Here is a 23,971-nt window from a genome sequence, read left to right on the forward strand (position 1 = left end):
AACAATCGTTAATTTGCTGTTTAAACAAATTAGTACGGGCTTTGCTTTAGATCCCACGTCAAAAAGCTCCTTTTTTCGTTGTATGACTGATTAGTATATGTATATCATTTGTTATCATAAAAAATATAACGGATGAATATATTTTTTTTTTATTGAAACTATTTAAAATAAAGTATTAAAAATTAGCTAAGATTTTAAATAATAATAGTATATACGTATATGTATATGTATATATACACACGCGCGCGCGCGCGCGCGCGGTACACAGAAAGTTCGGAAACTTTTGGGATAGATCGTGTACACACACAAACACAGAGGGTGTTTAATAAAGATTGTACCAACGCTCGTAAGCGAATAGAGCACAATAACTGAACAGAAAAGTTCTCTTCCATTTTGCAATTTTCGCAATTATTGAAATAATAATTAAAAAAGATTGGCGAATGCGATCGCGCATTTTTGCGCGGCGAGACTGAGGATTTATGTATGTATGTACATACGCTCTACACGGCTAGCGGCAAATGTCGCACGGCAATGAAAAATTTGGTTGCGCGACAAGAAGATACGTGCGAACAGCGGGCAGAAGCGGCTAAACTTCGGGTCATTTTCAGTAATTGAATAAAATATATCACACTATCATAGTTATGATCCCGAAGTGGTATTGAAACATCTAAATCTAAATATATCAATTAATTATAATTTTTTTCTTTTCTATAAATTTTCTCTTAGTTTGAATTTATTTTGCGCTCGGCTCTTATTTGCTCATTATTTATTAAATTTATTTGTAATATTTAGAGTCTCATTGATTTTTATTTATTTCAATTTTCGTCGAAAGCAAGTTTATTTTCCACTTATAAATGTAATTGGTCACAACAACCTTCCCCTCCTCTTAATAATATTTCGTTCACATAATCTTACCTGTGATGTCCAAATGATTTATTAGATTCTCATGTCTTGGAAAATACACGAATATATCTTAAAATATAAGTATTTAATTTTAAAGACATTTAAAACTACCGAGAAAAAACCACAGTATTTTTCATTCGAATCACAAAGCTATTCCATAAAACATAGAGTATTATTTCATAGGATATTTCTTTGTGTAACAGCTTTTTAGTGAATGAAAAAAATAATAAACATTTTTGAAACATCAAGTTATGTAAAAACGGAGATCGTAACAATGGCATGTAATTGATAATTGAAAGTCTATTAATCGATAATTTTAATGATAATTTTGAATTATAAACTGTAAATTATAAACATTATTGATATTGTAAGTTGATTGGATTGAAATTAGATTATAGTCGAGACATAATACACATGATCATGAACATATACTTATTGTATTAAAAAAATAATAACAGCACATTATTTCTAAAAAAGAATCGACGTCACGATTATTACACATGTCACGTTTATAGCGGCTTCTAGAATTTTTTTTATTATTTTTTCTCTTTTTTTTCTTTTCTCTTTTCTCTCAATGCTTTCCATATCCAGTATACGATGAGAAGCTAAGATAGACACATAATATGACACATAAGATAGACCTATACGAGAACTGTTATAAAACAAGGACAGATATAAAAGTGTTCTTTTAAGCGCATTACCTCTTTTTAATTAATCTTTTTAACACCTACTCTTTTTATATTAAATGATAATTTTATTATATTTGATCAATGGAAATTACGTAAATTATTAAGAAATCAAGAATATTAATTTAATTTTGTGAAAACTATGATAAATAATGAATATTATAAATCTCTCAAAAGAGTTATTTATCGTAATTTATTTGGTTCAGAATATCATAAATTCTATAACTCATAATTGAAGTAATACGTATAGGACGTAATCTTGCAAGCTTTGCACTCGAAGAATCAATTAATATGCAGTCATAGAAAAACTTTCTTCTATCTAAAAGATCCACATAAAGTTGCGTTCCATAATGCGTTCGCGAAAGATCCTTTCTTTAGAACAATTTGTAACTCTTAAATAAATTATTTCTAAAATTCCGACATATGATATTATTCCTACAATTCAATTTAAGAAACATATACAAACGTATTCATTGTAAGAGATTGCACTTCATTGTAAAAGACACGCTATTACACTGTTACTATTACTATTCGGACATAGTATTACATTTACATATAAATATATAACAAAAATATCATCATTAAGAGCATTGAGAGTGAGAGAGTGAGAGAGAGAGAGAGAGAGAGAGAGAGAGAGAGAGAGAGAGGGAGGGAGGGAGGGAATAAGAGAATTTAAACTAATTCTTGTCAGATCAACCTAATACAGAATAAAAAGTTTAAAACTTCAATCTCGGCATGCTTCTTCATCCTTATCCACATCACTGGAGGACCAAGCTCTAATAAGCAGTTAGTTATCCTGAGGTTTCAGCCTCTTAACCGCAAGAATAACCCAGTACTTAAACATTCTGCATAACTCAACGAGATCATTGGAATTTCTCGTTTCACTGATTATGGAGTCAATCGGAGTTACCAGAGAATGTGATATGCATAAATGAGCATTTTCACATACATTGGGATTTTGAATAATATTTTTGTTTATAGGATGTTTAGCAAAAATAAAGACATTTTTATCGTGTAAAACAGATCTAAGTCATCGATTAAGCTTCTTTGAATTTGATTCAGTCGTTACCAGTCGATCTATCACATATTTAAGACGCTCTCACAATTAAGTAGTTCGCGTGTAAATACACGATATGCCTCGCTGCTAATGCGCCCGATTTGATACGAGACATTGTCTCCTAATTATTTTTTATTTTGTTACAAGAAATACACGATCTGTCCTCAAAGAGGAGTTTCCGAACTTTCTTTGTATAGACATTATTAGTAGCGCTATATCAGTTTAATCAAGGTCATGCTATCTTCGTAGAAGTTTCGTTAAAAATTCTGGTAAGTTTGATCACGAGATCCCATTAATAGCTGATTTACTATAGGGGCAGAAATGAAATTATCTCTTTGACACTCGTCAAGAAATCACCATGGGACAAAGAGCCAAATTCTATGTTAAATTATGACTTGCTAATTCCTGTGATATTCTCGATGAGTTTCACAAATACGGAACGATTCTTTTTGATCAATTCACGAACTTTTTCTACGGTTTCGCCCATTCGACTGATCCATGGCCGTTTGCTGCGCTCGTCGTCTTCCAGCGATTCTCACCGTTCTCACCGAATCTACACCGTTTCGAAACTTTGCGAACCATTCATAAATAAAATTATTTTCCTGAAATATTTTTTACATGATATAATAATTTTCAATAATACATAATATTTTTATGCTCTATCAGTTTATAATATTTATGTATAAAAAGCCATTTGTCAATAATCTATGACTGATATTCTAGGACATTATAAATGTTCAGTTTTTATATTTTTATATTTTATGTTTAGTTTTTATAATAATAAACTGTACTAAAAGAAAAAGAGTTATTACATATAAAGGGAATAATTTATAAGAATAATTAACAAGAGACAACTTCTTTCCCTCTAAAATAGTACCAAATTCTGACACGTTATTTTTAATGAGTATGTAGAAAGTTGACACTGAACGATTTCCAAAGAAATAATATAAATTCCCCTATTCTTTGTGGGAGGAACTGTTCCTTTAACTAATATAACAGAATATCGGGGCGGAGCATCTCATCGCCGCCGCCGCCGCTGCCGCCGCCGCCGCCGCCGCCGCCGTAGAGCAAAAAGGAAATATTCATATTTCAAAGGAAGGCCCGTCACACATCATACGCGCCGCTGTTATGTACACGTCTGCAATGTTACAAAAAATATCTGCTGTCATAATGCTTGCAACGTTACCAAAAGTTGTAACGGAAACATTGTTATGATATAAATTGTTATTTTACATTTAATGCGCATAACTAACAGATTCATATACTTTTAATAATAAATTATCAGCATTGATCTCATATTGAAGAGAAAGTGGTGTTATAAAATTTTATTTTGTTTTTAATAATATTTAATATACACACACACATTGTATATAAATCGATAAAAAGCAATAATCCACAAAAAAGAATTATTATATTATAAAATATTTTTTTAAACAGCATTTAAATAAAAAGCTAAAAATACTGTTTTTTATAGTATTTATATTTGGGAATGTTTCATTAAATGTATACTATTTTCGTATATGTTTTATTTGATGTCACAAACAGAGCATCAACAGTTTATACAAGCTCACATGCTATCACATGCGTCAGTTTCATGAGCCAAGTACTTAGCGCCAAGCAAAATGTGGATAGAGATCAGGTAGGTAGACTTGAAGAGGCGTAAACTATGGTCGCTCACGCTACAGTGCTGTCGCCAATAGCCCATGCGAATGTGACTCCGCCTCTTAAGCATGGCCAGCCTCCTTCCCCAATCCTCTGGCTTTATCGTTCGATTGCGCTTAGTCGAGCGTGCGCATGAGTGTTTATGCGCGAGCGTGTAAATAAATGTGCATTACGCATATAAGAATGCAGTAGGATCGAATGCGTTTTATATGATCGTCCACCAATAGGCTGCTTAAGAGGCCACTTGTGGCCTCCTCAAATTATGGTTCTGTCTTGCTTTCATGAATTTTCTCTCAATATTTCACATACGTATAGATATAATACGAGTAGTGAGTGGATGCATGAAGGCGAAGCTTATAGCTCATCTATAAACGCCTTTTTTTTTTTTTTTTTTTTTAATTCAGGCGATATTCATTTAGATGCTCGTGTAAAATATTTTATTATAAGAATGCGTATACGTGAGAACGTTACACATTTAGGCGGAGACTGTGCGCTTTAAGAGGCATGTAGAGGGATTTCTTATTGCTGCTCTGGTAAATCTGTCGCTTCAGTCAGTGAAGCAGCGAAGGGCGAGCCGCGCGCTATTGACTGTGTTCGTGCTTCTTTTTTCGTCTACCGATTTGCCAATGTTACGATTCATGTGTATGCAAGCAGGACGGTGCGGTGTAATAATTTACGAATCTATCTTGTTAGGTCCGCGCTTTTATTTGTTGCTACATAGTGCGTATTATCATTGCATTCTTTACACTACCACAGATGTGTATAATATCGCAAAATACTTTCAGTTATTTATTTTTTTTTAATGTTTTTTCTATTTTAAGATTTGTTGTAATTATGTAACTGTTATTTATTAAAATCTAATTTATTCAATTTATTCTATATATATATATATATATATATTTTTTTTTTAAGTATATTTATGTGTGTACGGCAATTTATTAAAGTAATATACATTTACAGTTTATGAAATAATCGCAAATATATCGAAAAATTGAAATATTGTGAATATCAAGATTATAATGGTGTATGTATGACAGTTATTTATATATTATCAAAATTATAAACTTTTGTGTATACGTATGTGTTTATGCGTGCGTGCGCGCGTCTACTATGCGTATCGTTTTCTTTGTTACACATATATCAAGCGATATGTTTGTAACTATAAATTTTATATTGACATTTTTGCATCTTTACAGTTTTGTTATCCGAGATATTGTGAGATATTCTTTCACCAATATTAATTTATAATTATTTATGCACTTTTTGCAATACTTTCTCGTATTGAATTATTCATTATTTATGACTCGAATATTGTATGCACAAGAGATTAAAATTGTATCAAAATTATATTTGGAAAAACATAACGCACATGGCAGATGATTATCAACGAAAAACCAGCCTTGAATGTACTTTGAATACTACGCGCAACCCAAAGATTTACTTTATATGTAGCCGACGGTTGCTGGATTAAACATCTTTTCGATGGACCCGATCATGCTAGGTGAGCAAATTTAATTAATATTATCAAATTATGTGTGCCAATGTATACAACTTATTTATAACAGGATCTAAATAATGATTAGTGTAATTAGTCTCTCTCTCATGTCTTATTCATTATATAGATATTTGTCATACCTATACTATTAAAATCGTAGTTGAAGGACCAACTATTTATGATGTTACCACACTCAATTCAATTATGTTTGCAATATCTTTATAATACTTTTATATATTCTTACATGTATACATATATACATCATATTATATACGTGTTCGTGTGTGCTGCGCGCGCGCAGATTAGATGTATCTATAAGTGCATGCTATTAAATTTAATAGTAAATAGTTTCTTATTTATTTTATTCTATGTTTCCTTCCAATTAATTGTACGATCGCGTTAGATGTTCAATATAATTGAGCTGTAGTTGTAATAAATCTTACATATCAACTGAGTATGTGAAATCTTATCTTCAGGTACATAACTCTCTATTGCAGTTTATATAATAATGATGTGACTAGTGCCGCGTAAATGTATTAAATAGGATACGCATTACAAAAGGAGTTATATCGCGAAGTTAAACGAGAAAGCGATATGATTAACAGCAAGAGTAGGCACTTGTAGCAAAATAAGCTTCGAATAAATTTCCTATTCATGTTTGATTTATATGTATAAACGTGCAACAAAAGTGGTGTAAGCTATTTTTTTGTTTTGATTTGTGTAAAAATACATTTGTATGAAAATACAAACTCATACATTAGTCATAATAATTATACTATCATTTTTTTTTTTTTTTTTTATCAACAATAATATTTTTTACTGCCCTGTAAGAAATTTAAAACTTTACATTATTTCAAAGTATTTAAAAAATTTCTAGTATATATGAGACTTTTTTGGTAAATTTCTATATTAGGATTTTCATCTCCGATTTGGCTCAAAATTTGCATGGAGCTTTCTTTCGACCTACAATTATGAGTTATGATATTTTAAAAGCGGGTAAACTCTATATATCATTCTTGAGAAAAAGTCATCAAGTGGCATTTTATGATAAAAGTGTATTATTTTTTATATATTGGCGTCGCGACGCTACCGCATCGCTTGATAAAATAGCTCTTTACGAAAAAATTAATTATTTAAATTAATTTTGTGCTACATTTTAATGGTTTAATAATTTAATGATATTTTAAAAGCGGGCGAATTATATTAACAATCTTACAATCTTACAATTATGTATTTAGACGTTATATTTTAGAAAACCGATAAGCTGATAATTATTTAGTACTACACTACGTACATCTAAAAAGTAAACGCATAGGGATGAGGGGAGGAACCCCTCCCCTGTATCCCCACTCTAAAAAAATTTAACCTCGTCTAATCTAATTCTACCTTTATTTGTTATTACACTGTAGGTATGTATGTATTCTCTATCAAAGATTTCTTTTGTATCAAAGCGTTGTGCGTAAATGCTTGACTGAAGATTACTTTTGTGTTGAATATTATTAAATAAGATATAATTCCGTCTGGCTATACGGAAATTGATAGAGAATACACATACTTATAGTGCAATAACATAAATAAAGATAGAATTAGGTTAAGTTAGATTAATAAATTTTTCCAAAAAATAACATTAGCATTGATATAATTATGTTCGACATACAACATTCATGGAAAGTATGTTGTATTCATTCTTCAGTAGAAATCTTTGACCTTTTTTACTGGGTCCCGGATGCCCCTGTTCTTATCGCTGGGTGAGTTTGTCCTTTTTTAATTCAATGTCGATTATAAAAGAATTGGATGCGAGATAGAAAGGGAAGAAACAAAAACGGCTATCAATAATTTTAATTCAGTTTTTTGGTTTAATTGTCATTAACATTGATCTACAAACACATATATTATACATATTGTACGTATATTATATATTATATTTTGATACAACAAAACAAAAAAAAAATAAATATGCAGGTTATATACATATTTTTGCATAGCATAAACCGCAAGAATTTCACTTTATGTATACATCTACATTATCTGCGTTACAGAGATGTAAATTAATCAACGAATGTAAAAATAATTTATATACAATTTTTTAATTACATTTTTATAAAATTGATATTAATTAATATATAAATAATAAATTCAAAGTAGAAGTCCTGTTTATTAATTTCAAATTTAAATAAATTCTAGATTTTACAAAAATGACATTTCACTAGTTGAATCTTATCAAGAACAATGAATATCATAATATAACATACACGCGCAGAGTGCGTATAAAATGTGCGTTTGTAACAATTAAAACATTATTTGAGAAATCAATTTATCAAAAATTTTGATATAACGAGAAAGAGAAAAAAGGAAAAATATGTAAAAAGATATTTTATAGCATGTATATTATTAGAAAAAAATATATGTATACAATAAACAACATATATACAAAAATACAACGTATTTTCATAATAATACATTTGCAAATAAAACTTTGAAATTTTTGAAACATAACCAAATTTTATCAGTTATTATAATTTATGAAAATGTAGCAGCATGTATAATTCATGAAACAATAGTGATTTAAATTTAAAAATAATAATTCTTATAATATAGTTATTGTAACTTATTTAATATTGATATTTTATTGTTATTTTAATATTGATAAACAGGAATGTAGATTGTAATTTAATTCGGAACATTTAATAAAAGCAGTATTTTAATGTCATTGTTATTAATAATGCGATACTTTCTTTAGTGTTTTGTTTTTATTTATGCTCATGTATATAAAACAGAGAATTCTACAGATTTTTAATAAAAGTTAATATAATTAATTTATTGTAAAAAAGTTAATTAATTACTAAATTTTAAATTACAATTACATAATTAACAATAATAGATCTTTACGAATATGTTTTATTTTACGCAAAACCAAACCACAAATTGAGCCATAACATGCAGTTTCGGCGAAATTTTGCATATAATCGTACGTTAGAAATATTTTTTATGATTTAAGGCAAATTTAAATTATCTTTGTATATTAAAACATGGATTACACTTACTAACAATATACTAATGTTATAATACGATAACTAAAATAATATAAAAATTAAAGAAATTATTAGTTAAAATTTTCAAATAAAAATTCCATATATATAATCAAATATATATAATTAAATGTAGAAATGCTCTTTGAATATTATTATTCTACTATCTCCTTTAGCTTTTCTACAAGTAACGCGTTAACAATATCCGAAGTCAATGACACCAATACATCTATAGTTGCTGCTCTTGCTACTACGGTTCAAGACCCCGATATGTAAAGTGATACGATTCGAAACGTAAAAGAGAGATAAAACATTTGAACATTCCAAAGTCATCACTCGTAGATACACAATCGCGTAAATATATCAATAATATAGATTTATCTCTTGCTTTTTTAACAAAAATATTATTAATTTAATATTATGATAATCTTTTCAAAAGTAAGTGCGTGCGTGTGTGTGTGTGTGTGTGTGTGTGTGTGTGTGTGTGTGTGTGTGTGTGTGTGTGTGTGTGTGTGTGTGTGTGTGTGTGTGTGTGTAGGCATTATAGTATTAATGTTTATACGAGGGCTATTCGGAATTCGATTGCGGTACACTTGCAAAATAAAATAAAAAACTATAAAAAATATTTCATTATATACAAAAGTTACTTACATATGTATACTGTTTTTCGACATAATCGCCATTTGAATTGAGGCATTTGTCATAGCGTGGCATAATCTTTCGTATGCCCTCATCAAAGTAAGCTGCCGTCAAACTATAATCTCAGCCAACTTCTAATACTGTTCATTAGCTTCTCGTCGCCCTCAAATCGCTACATCTCTAGCCACACTTCCATGCCTGAACAGATAAAAGTCCTCGGTGCTAAGTCCTGGCTATAAAATGGTCAAAAAATCCCCATCGAATTTTTAGAATAGTGCAATGGGAGCTTGATCGTCCACCTTACAACCCAGATCCTGCAACGAGTGACTTTCATCTATTTACAGGCATAAAAGTATGGGTAAGAATGCAGCGATTAGTGAGCAACGAGAAACTGATAAGCAATAGAGTAATCACACAACTAGTTTTTTGCTAATTAAATTTATCGGCAATTAACATGTGTGAATAAATGCGTGGAATTCGAAAACAAATCTATCGGTAATACTTTTGTTGACAACTGAGATCTCGTGAAAGAGCCAGGTGTTCTGCGAAATGTATTTACACATAAGACAAAAGCTGACAGTACTGATTCATTAGCATTGAATTAGTACTGTTTGTTTCAGTTAAATAATGGCTACAACCTTTAAAAAGATTGTTGAAATAGGATTGTGGTTTAGTTGATAAAGGACTGTACAAACAATAGTGTAGCTGCTGTATTTTTCTTTCGACTACCTGCGAGACCATAAGTTCTTATGCTCGAGATTAACTAGAGGTTATAATATTATTCATATAAATAAATAAAATATTTATAGCAAAATTGCATTTGGAATCAATTAATGTACAAGAATTGTACAAATCTTTACTTTTTATTATTTTGTGTGTGTATGAATATAAGATGACCTATTATAATCTATGAATAGATTTATCTCTGAAAGTATGGCAAACAAAAGAAGTAGCATATAAGAGAGTTAAATTGTTTCGAAAGGGACATCAAATACTGCATGAGTTTGTTTTAAAAATAAACATGTTTCCGAAAGTTCATGATCAATTCGATTTTTTAAATTAAATTATATACTTTCTTTAAGTATAAATTATTTTTTTTCATTATTCTATGTATAGAAATATTAGGATAAATATTTAAAAATGAATAGAAGATGTTTGGAAGATATTTTGATTTTTTTATAGCATATTTTGTGAGTTGTTTAATATTCTCTGAACCCATTAATAGAATTGTAATCTACGATTTAAATCAATCTCTTTCAAATGTCGCATAAAAATTAAATGATATACATAAAAACGCTGGTATCTCAATACTCGTGATATAGTGGAATTTAATGATTATGATTGATCTGATGTGTGCTGACGGATTCGCAAAGCTATGGATTTTAGGATAACTGAAATCATCACTCGATTTGGACCTTGTAGAAAGTTGTTTATGTCCTAGATCCTAGATATTCATATCAAGGACTAATAACAAATTGATTTTATCATAATCAATGTTATGGATGTCGTCTGGATAATTTTTTCGATAGTAACAAAAAATCCTCGAAAAATTTATAGAAAAGGATTTTATAGAAAAGACTTTTTTAAGCTTTCACATAAGAAAGTCGAAAATTTTTGCAGATTTTTTTGGGTTACAGGCCCACAAAGCGAGGAGAAAATTTTCCATTTTGTCTATCTCGTAGTTTTCTATATGTAAAAATTCCTAAACTCGCAGAAACTCAAAAACAATAATGATCTCTGAAAAGTAGAAATTTTAAGCTTTAAAACTCTTTTTTTTTTTATTTAAATTTATTTCATTTTTAATGATGTTACAAATAGCTGAATCTTGTATTAAAAAAAAAAAAAAAATTAGATGTTCCTCTAATTTTTGTGAGTAGTTTATAATATTGTATATATTTTTAAAAGATCATGCATTTAAGGCAAAATATTAAAGCTAGTTAAAATAATATACAATAGTATTTTAATTTCAGAAAATTACAATATTATTCTAATTAATAGTTAATACAATTTACTTTAGCTTCAATAATTTTTTGAAGTCTTCTTAGTATACTTTCAACTAAATTTTGCGAATGCGAATACAGTTCTCCCAAGATAATTGTAGCATCTCAAAATAGGAGTTTTTATTACCTATTTCGGTCAGTTTATCAACTTTATTATTCAATACTGTCTATAGATTTTCGATCAAGTTCAAATCTGAAGATTGTAGAGACCATTTGAGCTGTTTAATTCAGCAGGAACGGAAAAAACCTGATTTTCCTTTGCTGTATGTTTTGGGTCGTTGTCTTGCTGGAAGGCAAAATTATCTTCCAGCTCGAGATTCAACGAAGTTTTCTTCAAATTTTCATTAATCACATCAATGTAGACTTAATAAATATAGACACTGCACACGTATTTTATCTTAACTGTGAAAAATATGTGCACCAAAACTAAAAAAAGAAGCGGCGATGTTTTAGAAATCCCTTTATCTCTTTTTAAGTAGAATAAAATCATTTCCATGGTAACCATAGTCCACATTTGAGAGAGAAGATCGGATTCCCAAAGCTCTTTTTTTCAAATTTTGGCGCAATAATTGATCGCAGACTATACTTATAGCATTTATATTTTACACCGTCAATTTTGACGACAGAGAGAGAGAGAGAGAGAGAGGGAGAGAGAGAGAGAGAGAGAGAGAGAGAGAGATTTCTTTTATTCCTGCTAAATATTTTATATCTGTACATATACATATGTATGTATATAATATAAGAATTTAAAAAAAGTATCCAAAATTATTTGTATTATAACAAAAAATATATTTATAATTTCAATGATCTAAATCTATCTAAAAAATGGTCAGCGCAAACATTTGTAAAATTGTAAGGCGATCAAAAATCAAAGCATGTAAGCATAAATCGAAATGAAGAGTTAATCAAGAGGTTCGATAATCAATCACGATCGATCGTGCCTATTATGGATATCCAATATTCCCCTTCCCTTTTACTTTTTCTTGGACTGCTCCTGGCCGGTAATGGATTACACACCTTTGGTCTTTCTCTCTCTCCTTTGTTCATCGATCTATTATTTTTTTCCATTGCCTCGGCAAAGATATATATGTCTCGACCGAACGTGTAATATAAGAATAATAATAATAATCGATATCGTATAAGAACTATAAAGAGAATTGGCTGCTGATTTTATTAGCGCGGTGCGAACCGTCCATCAAAAATTCCTTGCTAAATTACAAGAATACCGCTACAAAATTTTATTTGATAATTTACTCCAATTTTCAGCATTTCTTCTAATTTGTTAATTGTTTATTTAATAATTAATTAATAAGAATACATTTCTATTTAGAAAACGATAAGACTTTTTATTTAATTTAAGACATTTTCTCTTTTATATTAGCTGCGTTTAATATAAATTAAAATTTTGTGTTTTTAACAATAAGTTTTAACAATAATATTTCTAAAATAGCAAATAATTTAAAAAACTTTCAAACTTTTAAAATACCACTTTAAAAATATAATATGATAATTTAATGTTACGGTATTTGTAAATGCATAATCATGCTTTTTATACATTGCTTTAATGGCAATGAAAATGCACGTGAGCGCGCAACTTTCTAATAATCAATTAGTTTAAGAAAAATAATTTTCTTTATCTTTATCTCTTTCCTTATACAAAATATAATAAATTATATACGTGTTGTATTAAATATATTATATAATACATATATAAACTTTAAATTACATTGTAAAAGAAATAAAACATAAAAATTGAAGAAATTTTATTCTAGAAATAAAAATTAATATTAATTCGTTAAAAATAAATTTAGTTTTAAATAAAAAAGTATTATATAGTTATTTATATAATAAATTGTTAAGTTTTATTCATTATTTATAATTTGTTATTTAAAATAAAAATTGCTCATTTCTGATAATATGTCAATTTTGGCGCTTTTCTTGTAAAATATTTAGCTTTTTAAAAAGGACTCTAAGAAAACTAATTTATGTTAATGAGACCGATACACACACAAACAAATAATATAATAAAAATAAACAATTGTGCATACAATGTTTCATCAAGAGTTAATTTAAGAATATTTTTCTTTCTGTCTCTTCAACAAATGTTTCGAGTTAACTGCGACTAATTTATAACATATGTGGTTGTGAAATTAAATCAATGCTTCACATTTCTATAAAATATCGGAGCCGACAAAGAGAACAACGACGGTGCTGATAATTAGCAGGCTAGATGGTAGACAAACATTGGTCGCGTTTCTGTGGTACCTATGTAAGCAAAACATGTGTCTCAAGGGTGACACTACATCCATCACATCTTTGAACACGCCCCTTCATGTCACGTAGTGGCATTTGCCTAACAGTTTTAACTTTTCTTTTCTGCACTTTAAATTTGTATTTACATGTTTTATCTTCCTCGTTTGTATAATTTTTTTGCTAGAAATTTTGCTGAAAAAACTGATATAATTAGTTATTGTACTTGTATGTGTACATTTTCATTGATTTATTTCAAAGTATATTAGTGTTTATATTTCTTTCTTTTGATTTACATTACATACAAGTACGCACACACCCACACACACAAAATTAGAATTATACAAATATAATATTGATAAAATCTTAAATCTCCAAATTTTATATGCAGTTCAAATCTCTAATGAATCATCTTTTATCATCTGTTATCATATTTTAATTTGCCTGCAACCGTTTTCTGTGCTATGTATACATATGTATATGGGCTTCCACAAAATTTACTGAATAAATACGATTTTATTGATACTTGCTGAATAAAATCAATTTTTTAATGAGTTTTTCTGAATTTTTATCAAAATTTTAATGAAATTGCAATGAAAAAGAGTCAGTTGACTGAGATTTTAGTATCTGAGATTCAGTACTATTTCAATATAATTTCATTATAATACCTGTATAATATTTCCATCAAGAAATATAATAGTTACATTATACAAAGTAATAATTATAAAGTAGAGTAAAAAATATTTTTAAAATATAATTAGAAATAATGTAAAACAAATATAGTAATTGGTAATGATAATAATTAATAATAATCATGCGCAGAAAACAGAGCACAAAAGATCATCTTTAAAAAGGTTTAATTATCAAGATGCTTGAATATGCGACGAAATTATATTAAAGATAGGCGAGCTTGCTGAGGGTTGAAAGTTATCATTACAAAGAAAAAAAAATTGTAAAAGTATGGCAGACGCAGTAGAATGCTCGCAAAGCAAAAACATATTGCTATCATCAGTGGCGGCGACGATTTTGCGCCCGAATCTCTTCCAGGAATTATGTTGCCGCATCGTATAGGGTCTCTCTTTCTCTTTCCGTTGTAATTTTTCTTATTTATTCATATCCTCTATACTCTATATACATACGTCTGTTGCTTGAACGGTATGCCAGTCGGTGATGTGTGGAAAGTAAATAGTTAATGGTAATATATGAAAAAATAGATGCCATCCTGCATACAAAAATTGCATTTATTTTCCGAATATTGTTTGAAAAAGATTTGAATCGACAATTGTATATATAATAACTTTAAAGTGCAATTTTTAATCGAAAGCATTAATACCTCCCGATATACTAGTATTTACTATTATAGTAATATCTCTGTAATATTTAAGAAACGTACGTTGTGTTGTTTAAGTTAACGCTGTACAATTTAATACTTTATTTTGTAAAGAAATGAAAAGAGTCTGTAAATCAAGGTTATCCACCATATAAAGTCTCCATGTAAATGTAAGCGTTTCAGAGGATATTATTATATATACTTTGCATTTGTTTCGTATAACAAATGCAAACAACTTCTAATATAAAGAAAATAAACATAAACATACTTTGTCGTTTTATTAATATTATAGTATGCAACTCTTTGTCTGTGTGTATGTGAAAATTGTATCTATTCTACTATTATCATTCTTATGCAAAATAAGATCAATTGCTTTTAGAAAATAGTATTTGTACAAGCATAAATATTGCTAAACAGCTTTTGTTTTGTTAGTGAATTTTATAGTTAATAACTTCTTCTATTTTTGCTTTAAATTGTGTGATTTTAAAACAATCTTTTATTATGATTCCTTTTTATTTGTATTATCATGTATACGCAAATCTTTTTATTAAAATTTTATATATATATATATATATATATATATATATATATATGTATACATATACTGTAAATATACTATATGCTATATTTTTTGATTGTTTTAATTATATATATATATAATACAATTTTTATATTTTTAAATATATTAATATTTTTGATATTTAAATCTTCAGTCTATAGCTTTCTAAAATGTAAAAGTTTATTTCATTTTCAAATCTTGCGAGATTAAAATGTGTACTTTTTTAAACACGGAAGAAAATATATCAATGAAAATTCAAAGTCAAGTCATTCCGAATAACTTATCAAGAAGTGCGTAAAATTACTGCTGTCAATTCGAATGAATGACGTGTAGAATTCTTGCTGAAAAATTTGGGATGTCTAAAGATATAAATTATGAGAAATTTTAACAAGAAGAAAGTCTGCACTCCATTTGTGCCACACACCGCTTTACAAAACCGTCACTGTTTTACGCGAATTTTTGGCCAAAAAACAAGTGTATATCATCTAGCATCCACCGTATTCACCAGATTTATCAATATATAATTATTTCCTATACCCAAAAAGGAAAATAGCATTGCAAGGAACGTTATACAATGACATTGAACCTATACAAGCCGCCGTGATGATAGACTATCTCACAGACAGATTTACAGCATTTGTACAGAAAGGACATATTTTGAATAAACATTTTGATTTTTGGTAAAGTAAATAAATTTTCTTTTTTAAACAAAAAGGTTTGATCTTTTTTTCGCACACACACATTAGGTACGTATAAAAAAAAAATATTTCTATTAAGAATATATATATATATATATATATATATATATATATATATATATATATATTACATTAAAACATGTATTCAATCAAATAAAATACATAATTCTGCGCTTTACTAAATATTTTAGCTATTTTAGTAGAGCAATAGATTCCAAAAAGAAAACTCTGTACAGCCCTTTATTATTATATGTTGTTATATTGTGTTTTGAATTGGGTATATATATTGAGCAAGAACGAGCTTAGTGAATATAAATTGTGAAGCGTTCGTATTAATATTTATTGTTTACTCTTCTATTTTTGCGTTTGCATCGATTTTGTATGCAACTAAATCTGATTTTTGCTGCATATGGCAAAAGCAAAAATATTGGATACCACCATAAAAATTGCCGATTCTTTAAAAAAAGTTTAATCACTTTTTCCATAGATGATCCGTCCAGCATTTGATTGTGCATTATTAATCGCTTATATTTCCCTGATAAACTTTAGATTTTAATTTTTGATGTTAATATTAATTTTAATTTTTAATTATATTTTTATATTATTTTATTCCATCCTATTCTATTTTATGTTATAATTTATTTTATTTTATATTATTTTATCTTTTTTTATTTCAGCATATTTTTTTTTATCTTCTTCTACTGTCTGTTATCGATGTAGAGAGTCTTTCCGTAGATTCTGATAAATAAAAATAAATAAAAATTAAATTTTTGAGTTTGACATTAATTTATTGCACTGTCAAATTCAAGAATTATATAAACTAGATTAAGTTAATAAATTTAAAATTAAAAAAAAAAAGAGAAATAATTCTTATATATTTTAAATAATAACGTTAGTGACATATTGTTTTATATATAGATTATAGAACTATACGGCTTTTTTTGTTTGAAAAAGGGACTAAAACGTCTTCACCCTAGTACCGGTTAGCTGGAACAGCTCACCGACTCGCATAGTTATATTCACTCACACTTGCATATATCGTCATATATACGCAGATGTCTGTGCAGTTGTCGTCTCTCTTTCGTTAGATATGTGCGTTACACGCGTGTAAAATGACTACACGCGTCGGAACCTTTGATCTCGACCATTCATCACTGCTTGCGAGAAAAAGTCTAATAATATTACATGTACGGATCTCACACGCATACACACACATATACTTATATGTAGCCATATATATATATATATATATATATATATATATATATATATATATGTTCATATATATTAATATATGCGTACTTAAAATCTCATAAAAGTACTATGTATATAGCGTACTTCTCTCATCTTCATGAAATGTTTTATCTGCGTTCAGTGAAAACGTTTGTGATTTGGCCAAAAATAATGACAAGCATTTCAACCTATTGAGAGAGAGTTATCATACATCCAAATTATCTTAATATTGCGTATATTATATTGGACAAATTAAAGTAAATAAAGTTGATTATAAAGTAAATATTTGCATAAAAAATCGTGCAAAATTGAACCAACTGCGAGTCAAGCGTGGCTATACTTGGCAAACCAGCGCAACGAGCAATTAGAGTAAATCCGTTTACGCAAGAAATCCTCAATAGTATGTAGAAAAATTTAGAAGCGCATTATTTGAGCGGAAACAAAACCGAATTAGAGCTGAGAATGTATCAGCAAATACGGATTTCCTTTCAGTAGCTTTGACGAAATTCTGCTTGCAAATATTGTAACATGATTGACTTCATTAACGAAAATAGAGAAATGAGATAAAAGAAATATTAGCAGAACTCTTAACGTATTCTTGCAAAGAAAATTTTCGTTAATCTCATATGATAACGATATTTTCGATCCCGAAGAAATTTATAAAAATACAAATTTATAGCGATATGCTTTGCATACTTTAAAACGCATCCGCAATTATTTTTACAGACGCAGTCGTTGAAGAAATCAGTTATCTTATTGTTAGAAATAGTATCAGACAAATAGATGAATAGTAGAGGTAGAAATGTACATACGAACTCTTTGCGATTCATCAAGAAGAAAGAGGAGAAAGAGGAGAAAGCGCGAACTCATACAAGGAGTTAGAAAGATGCGAGCGGAAATGAATAAATTATGCGTGACGAGACTCTGCACAAATATAGATGAAAGAAATCCAAGAAGCCAGGAATACGATAACGACAGATTCAACGAAAGACCTATAGAGAACGATGGAAGAAACTCCGACGAAGCGCTGTCAGTACGATCTGCAATTAAAGAAAACTAGATATATGATTTTTTAATCCGACGGAACCTTATAGGATAAATTACACGGTTCTAAGCGCAAGCACATATGCCGTCAAAAATATTAATCCTACTGAAGAAGAAATATTATTAGAAGCTATTTCGCATTAAACTAAAAGGAAAACCAATGTTAGATCTTCAAACGTGAGATATATAACAAACTTTTGAAGAATTGAAACAACTAAAAATTTGTTATCAAATAAAACAAGCGAAATACAATACATTTTATATTTCAAATTTAATTCATCGATAGCTTAGCTATGAAATTTTTAGCCGAATCAATGATTCAAGGGACAGGGCATACTTTCGAACACAAAAACTATAGATTATTTTAGACACGATTAAACAACAGGATTCAGAAGTTTTTAACTTGTGTTACACCACGAAATAAAATAACTCGTACATTTGCAACGTTTTACACTCTAAAAAGCGATAATTGTTACGAGTACCAAGAAAAAAATAAGAAAGATCTACCGCGTTTCGATCAAATAATTATTTGAATTCGAATAAATCATTCTTCATATACGGGACAAGCGTGAAACTTGACTCCTTAATGCTACAAAATGTAGAAAAATTAGAATCCGAATCCGATTGTCGAAGCAATCGATATTTCAAATGATTTTCATTATCAAAATCAGAAGGCCACTCTCAAATGAATACGATGAATTTGCGATGAATATTGTTTTTTAAATATACGACTGGGAACAGATCAATAGAATCGATGGCGGAAGATTATTGAAAACCCCTGAGTCGATAACAAAAATGATAATAATCAATCATATGAACAATGGAGAAAGAATTAAAAAACAAACAGGGCAGTTATTTACAATTGGGCATCATTTAAATTTTAAATTATATATTGGATTAATACATATTTACATTATTCTTATACTTACACACTAATATGTATGTATATACATTTTCAATCTGTCCAATTGTAAATGGTTGATGGCTGCCCCCTTGTTTCATATATCACCATATAAAACGTAGCCGTGTTAACAGTATATAATGTAATATATAGAAGTTTGTGGTTTAGAAAAATTAAAAAATAATAAAATCATACTAAAGTTAATCGATAAAACTAACTTCAATATCATTTTCGCCCGTCTACGGTCTATACTACGCACTCGGATGAACCACAAATAGAATTATCCTCCGGTCTGTGTGTGTGGAAAAGGGCATTTGCGACATAGCGCATATTGGACGACCAACTAACTATATAGGAACGTAATTTTATTAAGTATTATATTCTAACGTTAACGTATCACCATTGGCGCGCAGCGTCGCGAACGTGTTAAAGATGTTATATCTCGAAAAATATTACATTTGCGGCATTGAAACTTGATAAAAATGAATGTCTTAATCACACCTTCTATTATATCTATTATCTATTCTATACTCCCTATTCATACTATAATAGTATATACATATATGTAAATATTATCTTTACATTTGAAACATGAAATATATATATATTTTTTTTTAAATTGAGTCACATAATTGATCAGATAATTTGCAATGCAGATAACAAATACTTATTTTTGCTTTTAAATGATCTAATTTCGCGAATGGCTCTAAACGTGATGCAGTATCTTATATAACTCAAACATTAATTATTAATGAAATGGAATAAAAAATATTAATAGAAAAAGATAAACATTTGTTTTTTATCTATATTTTACAATTATTTTTTATTTAATTTAATAAATATAGATACTTATATCAAAACTTGTATATACATATATCAAATATATGCACGTATCTAAAATTCTAAACTCCTGTAATCAATAGGCATTGCATTGTGTGACTATTATATTGTAGTTAATAAGCATTAATTCTATTTTCTCTCCCTTCTTCTTTCTCTGTCTCTAATAACTATTAATTATAAAAATTATTAAATATTAACTATTTTAAGATATATTTAAGAAAAGAGACATATATATTTTTAACTATGAATAAATTAAATCGTAAAATAAGTTGCAAAGTATATTGATAATTAACCAATATTTTTTTAAAATACGAAACTGTGATTATTATTTTTCTTTATCCTTCTTTTAATAATTAATATAGTAAGATATTGATTGATTATGTCACAGAAAACAGCAGCATTGAAATCGGAGCGCAACCGCAACAACATCAACAACAGCAACAACAGCAGCAACATCAACAGCAATATGGAGAAGTAAATCAGTTGGGTGGTGTATTCGTGAATGGTAGACCCCTTCCTAACACTGTCAGATTAAGAATTGTCGAACTTGCACAGCTGGGTATAAGACCGTGTGATATCTCACGACAGCTACGTGTCAGTCACGGATGCGTCAGTAAGATATTGGCACGATATCATGAAACGGGTAGTATACTGCCAGGGGCGATTGGTGGTAGTAAACCGCGAGTAACCACGCCAAAAGTCGTGCAATATATTAAACAATTAAAGTTGAAGGATCCAGGGATCTTTGCCTGGGAGATTAGGGATCGACTGCTGTCCGATGGCGTTTGCGATAAATACAACGTTCCTTCAGTGTCCAGTATATCAAGAATATTGAGAAACAAAGTCGGCATAACGACGACTATGCATCATCATCCACATCATTCAGCTCATCATCATCATCATCATCATCATATTTATGCAGCCGCTGCAGCGGCTGGTGCAGCTCTTTGTCCAGTGCCGTATCCACCGACACCGTATCATCCGACGGTACCACCTTCCATCGCGCATCACCATCATCAAGGTTAGTATTTGGAGATTTATGCATAGCGATTTCGAGCGAGAGATTTTTCTTTAATCTTTTGTATATTAGTGTCACTCAATCAATAAAAATTACCAACACTTGAGCTCAATCAAATATTTGTTAATAAAATGTATATATATATATATATATATATATATATATATATATATAATAATATAATAATTATAAATAAATAAGTATAAATAAAATGATTCTCATATAAACAATTAAATTTGATAATTTATTTTTTATATAATTGTGCTTAAATTAATTAAATGACAGTGCAACCTTGGCAGTTTACCTTTTTTAAAGACCTTGATTAAACAGACAGCGCTACTAATAACGCCTGTACAAATTAAGTTCGGAAACTTTTGGGACAAACCGTGTCTAGGATAAACCGGCCCCTGCCGTGAGAGACAGCAAACATATGAAAGGCAAAAATAGTATTCTGTCTCTTTCTTTTGGCGCGTAGTGGGGATTAGAGTAGGGGAAGATAAAGACAAAGTGAGCAAATGCCTCCTTTCATGCACATATATTCTCCTTATTCGCTTTTATCCCTACTACTCTAACTCAAGCAAGGACAGAAATAGCATTGTGGGGATTGCTGTCCTTCATATGTTTCGACACTGCTTCTCGGTAAGGACCGGTCTATCTTATATGCTAAAAATTAAAAATTATTTCTTAAAATAAAAAATGACATGCACTTTCATTACTTAATTTTTCACGAACTTTTATGCTGCATTCTTATTATCCTGGAATTTTGAAACATTCTGTATATAGTATTATACATTAATATATGCTGATAGCACTACATTATGACTTACTATAATTTTTGTACTAAAAAGTAGAATTTTTAGAAATTTTATTTAATATATTTCATTCCCTCCCCCCCCCCCCCAATCTATCAACATATCATAAAATGTTAAAAAATATGTGCTAATTTTAAAAACTCCTTTGATAAGCTGATTTGAAAAATAGGAGCAGATAAAACTTTCACTCGAAACTATAATAAACTAATTTTGGTATTTATTTATGATGTACAGTGCAAAAAAAATAATAAATGTTATTTATGTTTGTAGCATGAGTATATTAATAATCACAACCATCATTATTCAAAAAAGTATTTATCATTATTTTTTAAAATATATATTTAATTCTAATAATAAATTTGCGAGATATCGGGCAAGAATTATATCTATTTTTTATCTAATACCAGTATTAATTGTTGATATCCAAATTAAAAAGATTTTATTATACATTTATTTGCTATTGCTGCGTTTTCAGTTGGACCTTCGTCAACGAATAAATTGTCACCATCGTCGCCTACAGTTAATACTAGCGGCGGACATCAAACGGCGACCAACAACGCTCTGCAATGGCCGAGTCCTCACACTGTACACGACATTCTGGCTAACAGCTGTAACATACAGAATTCTTCGTCGTCTCCTTCGCCAACTCTATCATTATGTTCCACGATCAACAACAATCATCATCACAATCGTCATAACGATAGTTCAGCTAACAATAATAGCAACAACGGCAATAGTGATAATAATAATGACCGTAGGACGTCAAGTTATCTTCATCCACATCATCCTCACCATGCACATCACCATCATCAACAGTATTATACTTCTGCGTTATATCATCATCATCATCACTCGGATACTATGGCAGCGGCCACCATATCATCCACTCTCTCTGTACAATCTATCATGTTGCAGTCTTCAGGCACAAGTCAACCAGCCAGCCCTTGCAATTAGAAGAATAATATTGTTTCATAAATACAAAATTATAAACAACTAAATAATCGACAATTAAATGAGTGTTTTTGGGCGCGAATAAATGTTTTTAATATATTTGTACGCATAGTATAATTAATTATAGTAGAACTGATAATGCAATGAGGATGTTCGTATTATTAAAACTTTTTGTGTTAAAATAAAGTTTGAATAAAAATAACATCCATTATTACTGTTATTTGATCACTTTTATTGATAATGATTGTAATTGCAAACAAGAAAATACACACCGAAGATTCAGGCATCGACGAGATATCATCAAGGACCGATAATCTTATGAGATTTAAGCGGGGAGCACACACTTTTACATAAACGCATAATCACAAGCATAAGGAAATTGATTGGTCCATTTCCTTATGCATAACGAAATTGACCAATCAATTTCCTTATGCTTATGCTTATGATTATGCGCTTATGCAAAAGTGTGTGCTCTCCGCTTTAGGATGCGTTCGGGGAGACGCTATTAGCGCTAACAGCACGTGCTATCTTTGTTATTTATTGACAGTTGAACAAGAACAGAGCATGCTCTCATAGCATTAAAAGCGTACTCTGTTCTTGTTTAACTTTCAATAAATAACAAAGACAGAGCACGCTCAAAGCGCTAAAAGTGTGCTCCCCGAACGCAGCCTTGATTGAGATTGAAGATTGAAAATTGAAATTTGACCAATCAGGATAAAAAAATTTTAGTTCCTTTTGTTCTGATTAGTCAAATTCCAATCTTTAATCTTCAATCTTCAATTTTCATGCGTAATCTGATACGGGCATTAAGCCCATACGTATTGAAGATTGAAATTTGACCAATCGGGATAAAAGGAACTAAAA

General features: G+C 29.4%; 1 protein-coding gene across 1 annotated transcript; it reads left to right on the forward strand.

Moving 5' to 3' along the window:
• Window positions 1–5,698: 5,698 nt before the first annotated feature.
• On the forward strand, window positions 5,699–23,250 carry LOC138935464 (paired box protein Pax-1). The gene is made up of 3 exons (XM_070300053.1): window positions 5,699–5,809; window positions 20,715–21,347; window positions 22,632–23,250. The coding sequence occupies exons 1-3, from the start codon at window positions 5,791–5,793 to the stop codon at window positions 23,108–23,110; spliced, it is 1,131 nt and encodes a 376-aa protein (XP_070156154.1). The 5' UTR covers window positions 5,699–5,790; the 3' UTR covers window positions 23,111–23,250.
• The last annotated feature ends 721 nt before the right edge of the window (window positions 23,251–23,971 follow it).

The sequence above is a fragment of the Polyergus mexicanus genome, unplaced genomic scaffold (genome assembly GCF_030449975.1).
Source record: "Polyergus mexicanus isolate NDT 795.1 unplaced genomic scaffold, iyPolMexi1.0 SCAF_8, whole genome shotgun sequence".
Taxonomy (NCBI): Eukaryota; Metazoa; Arthropoda; class Insecta; order Hymenoptera; family Formicidae; genus Polyergus; species Polyergus mexicanus.

Excerpts from the sequence above, each read along its gene's own strand:
- LOC138935464 (XM_070300053.1), top strand. Across the intron at positions 21,348-22,631 it reads CGCGCATCACCATCATCAAG|TTGGACCTTCGTCAACGAAT; the intron begins GTTAGTATTTGG and ends CTGCGTTTTCAG.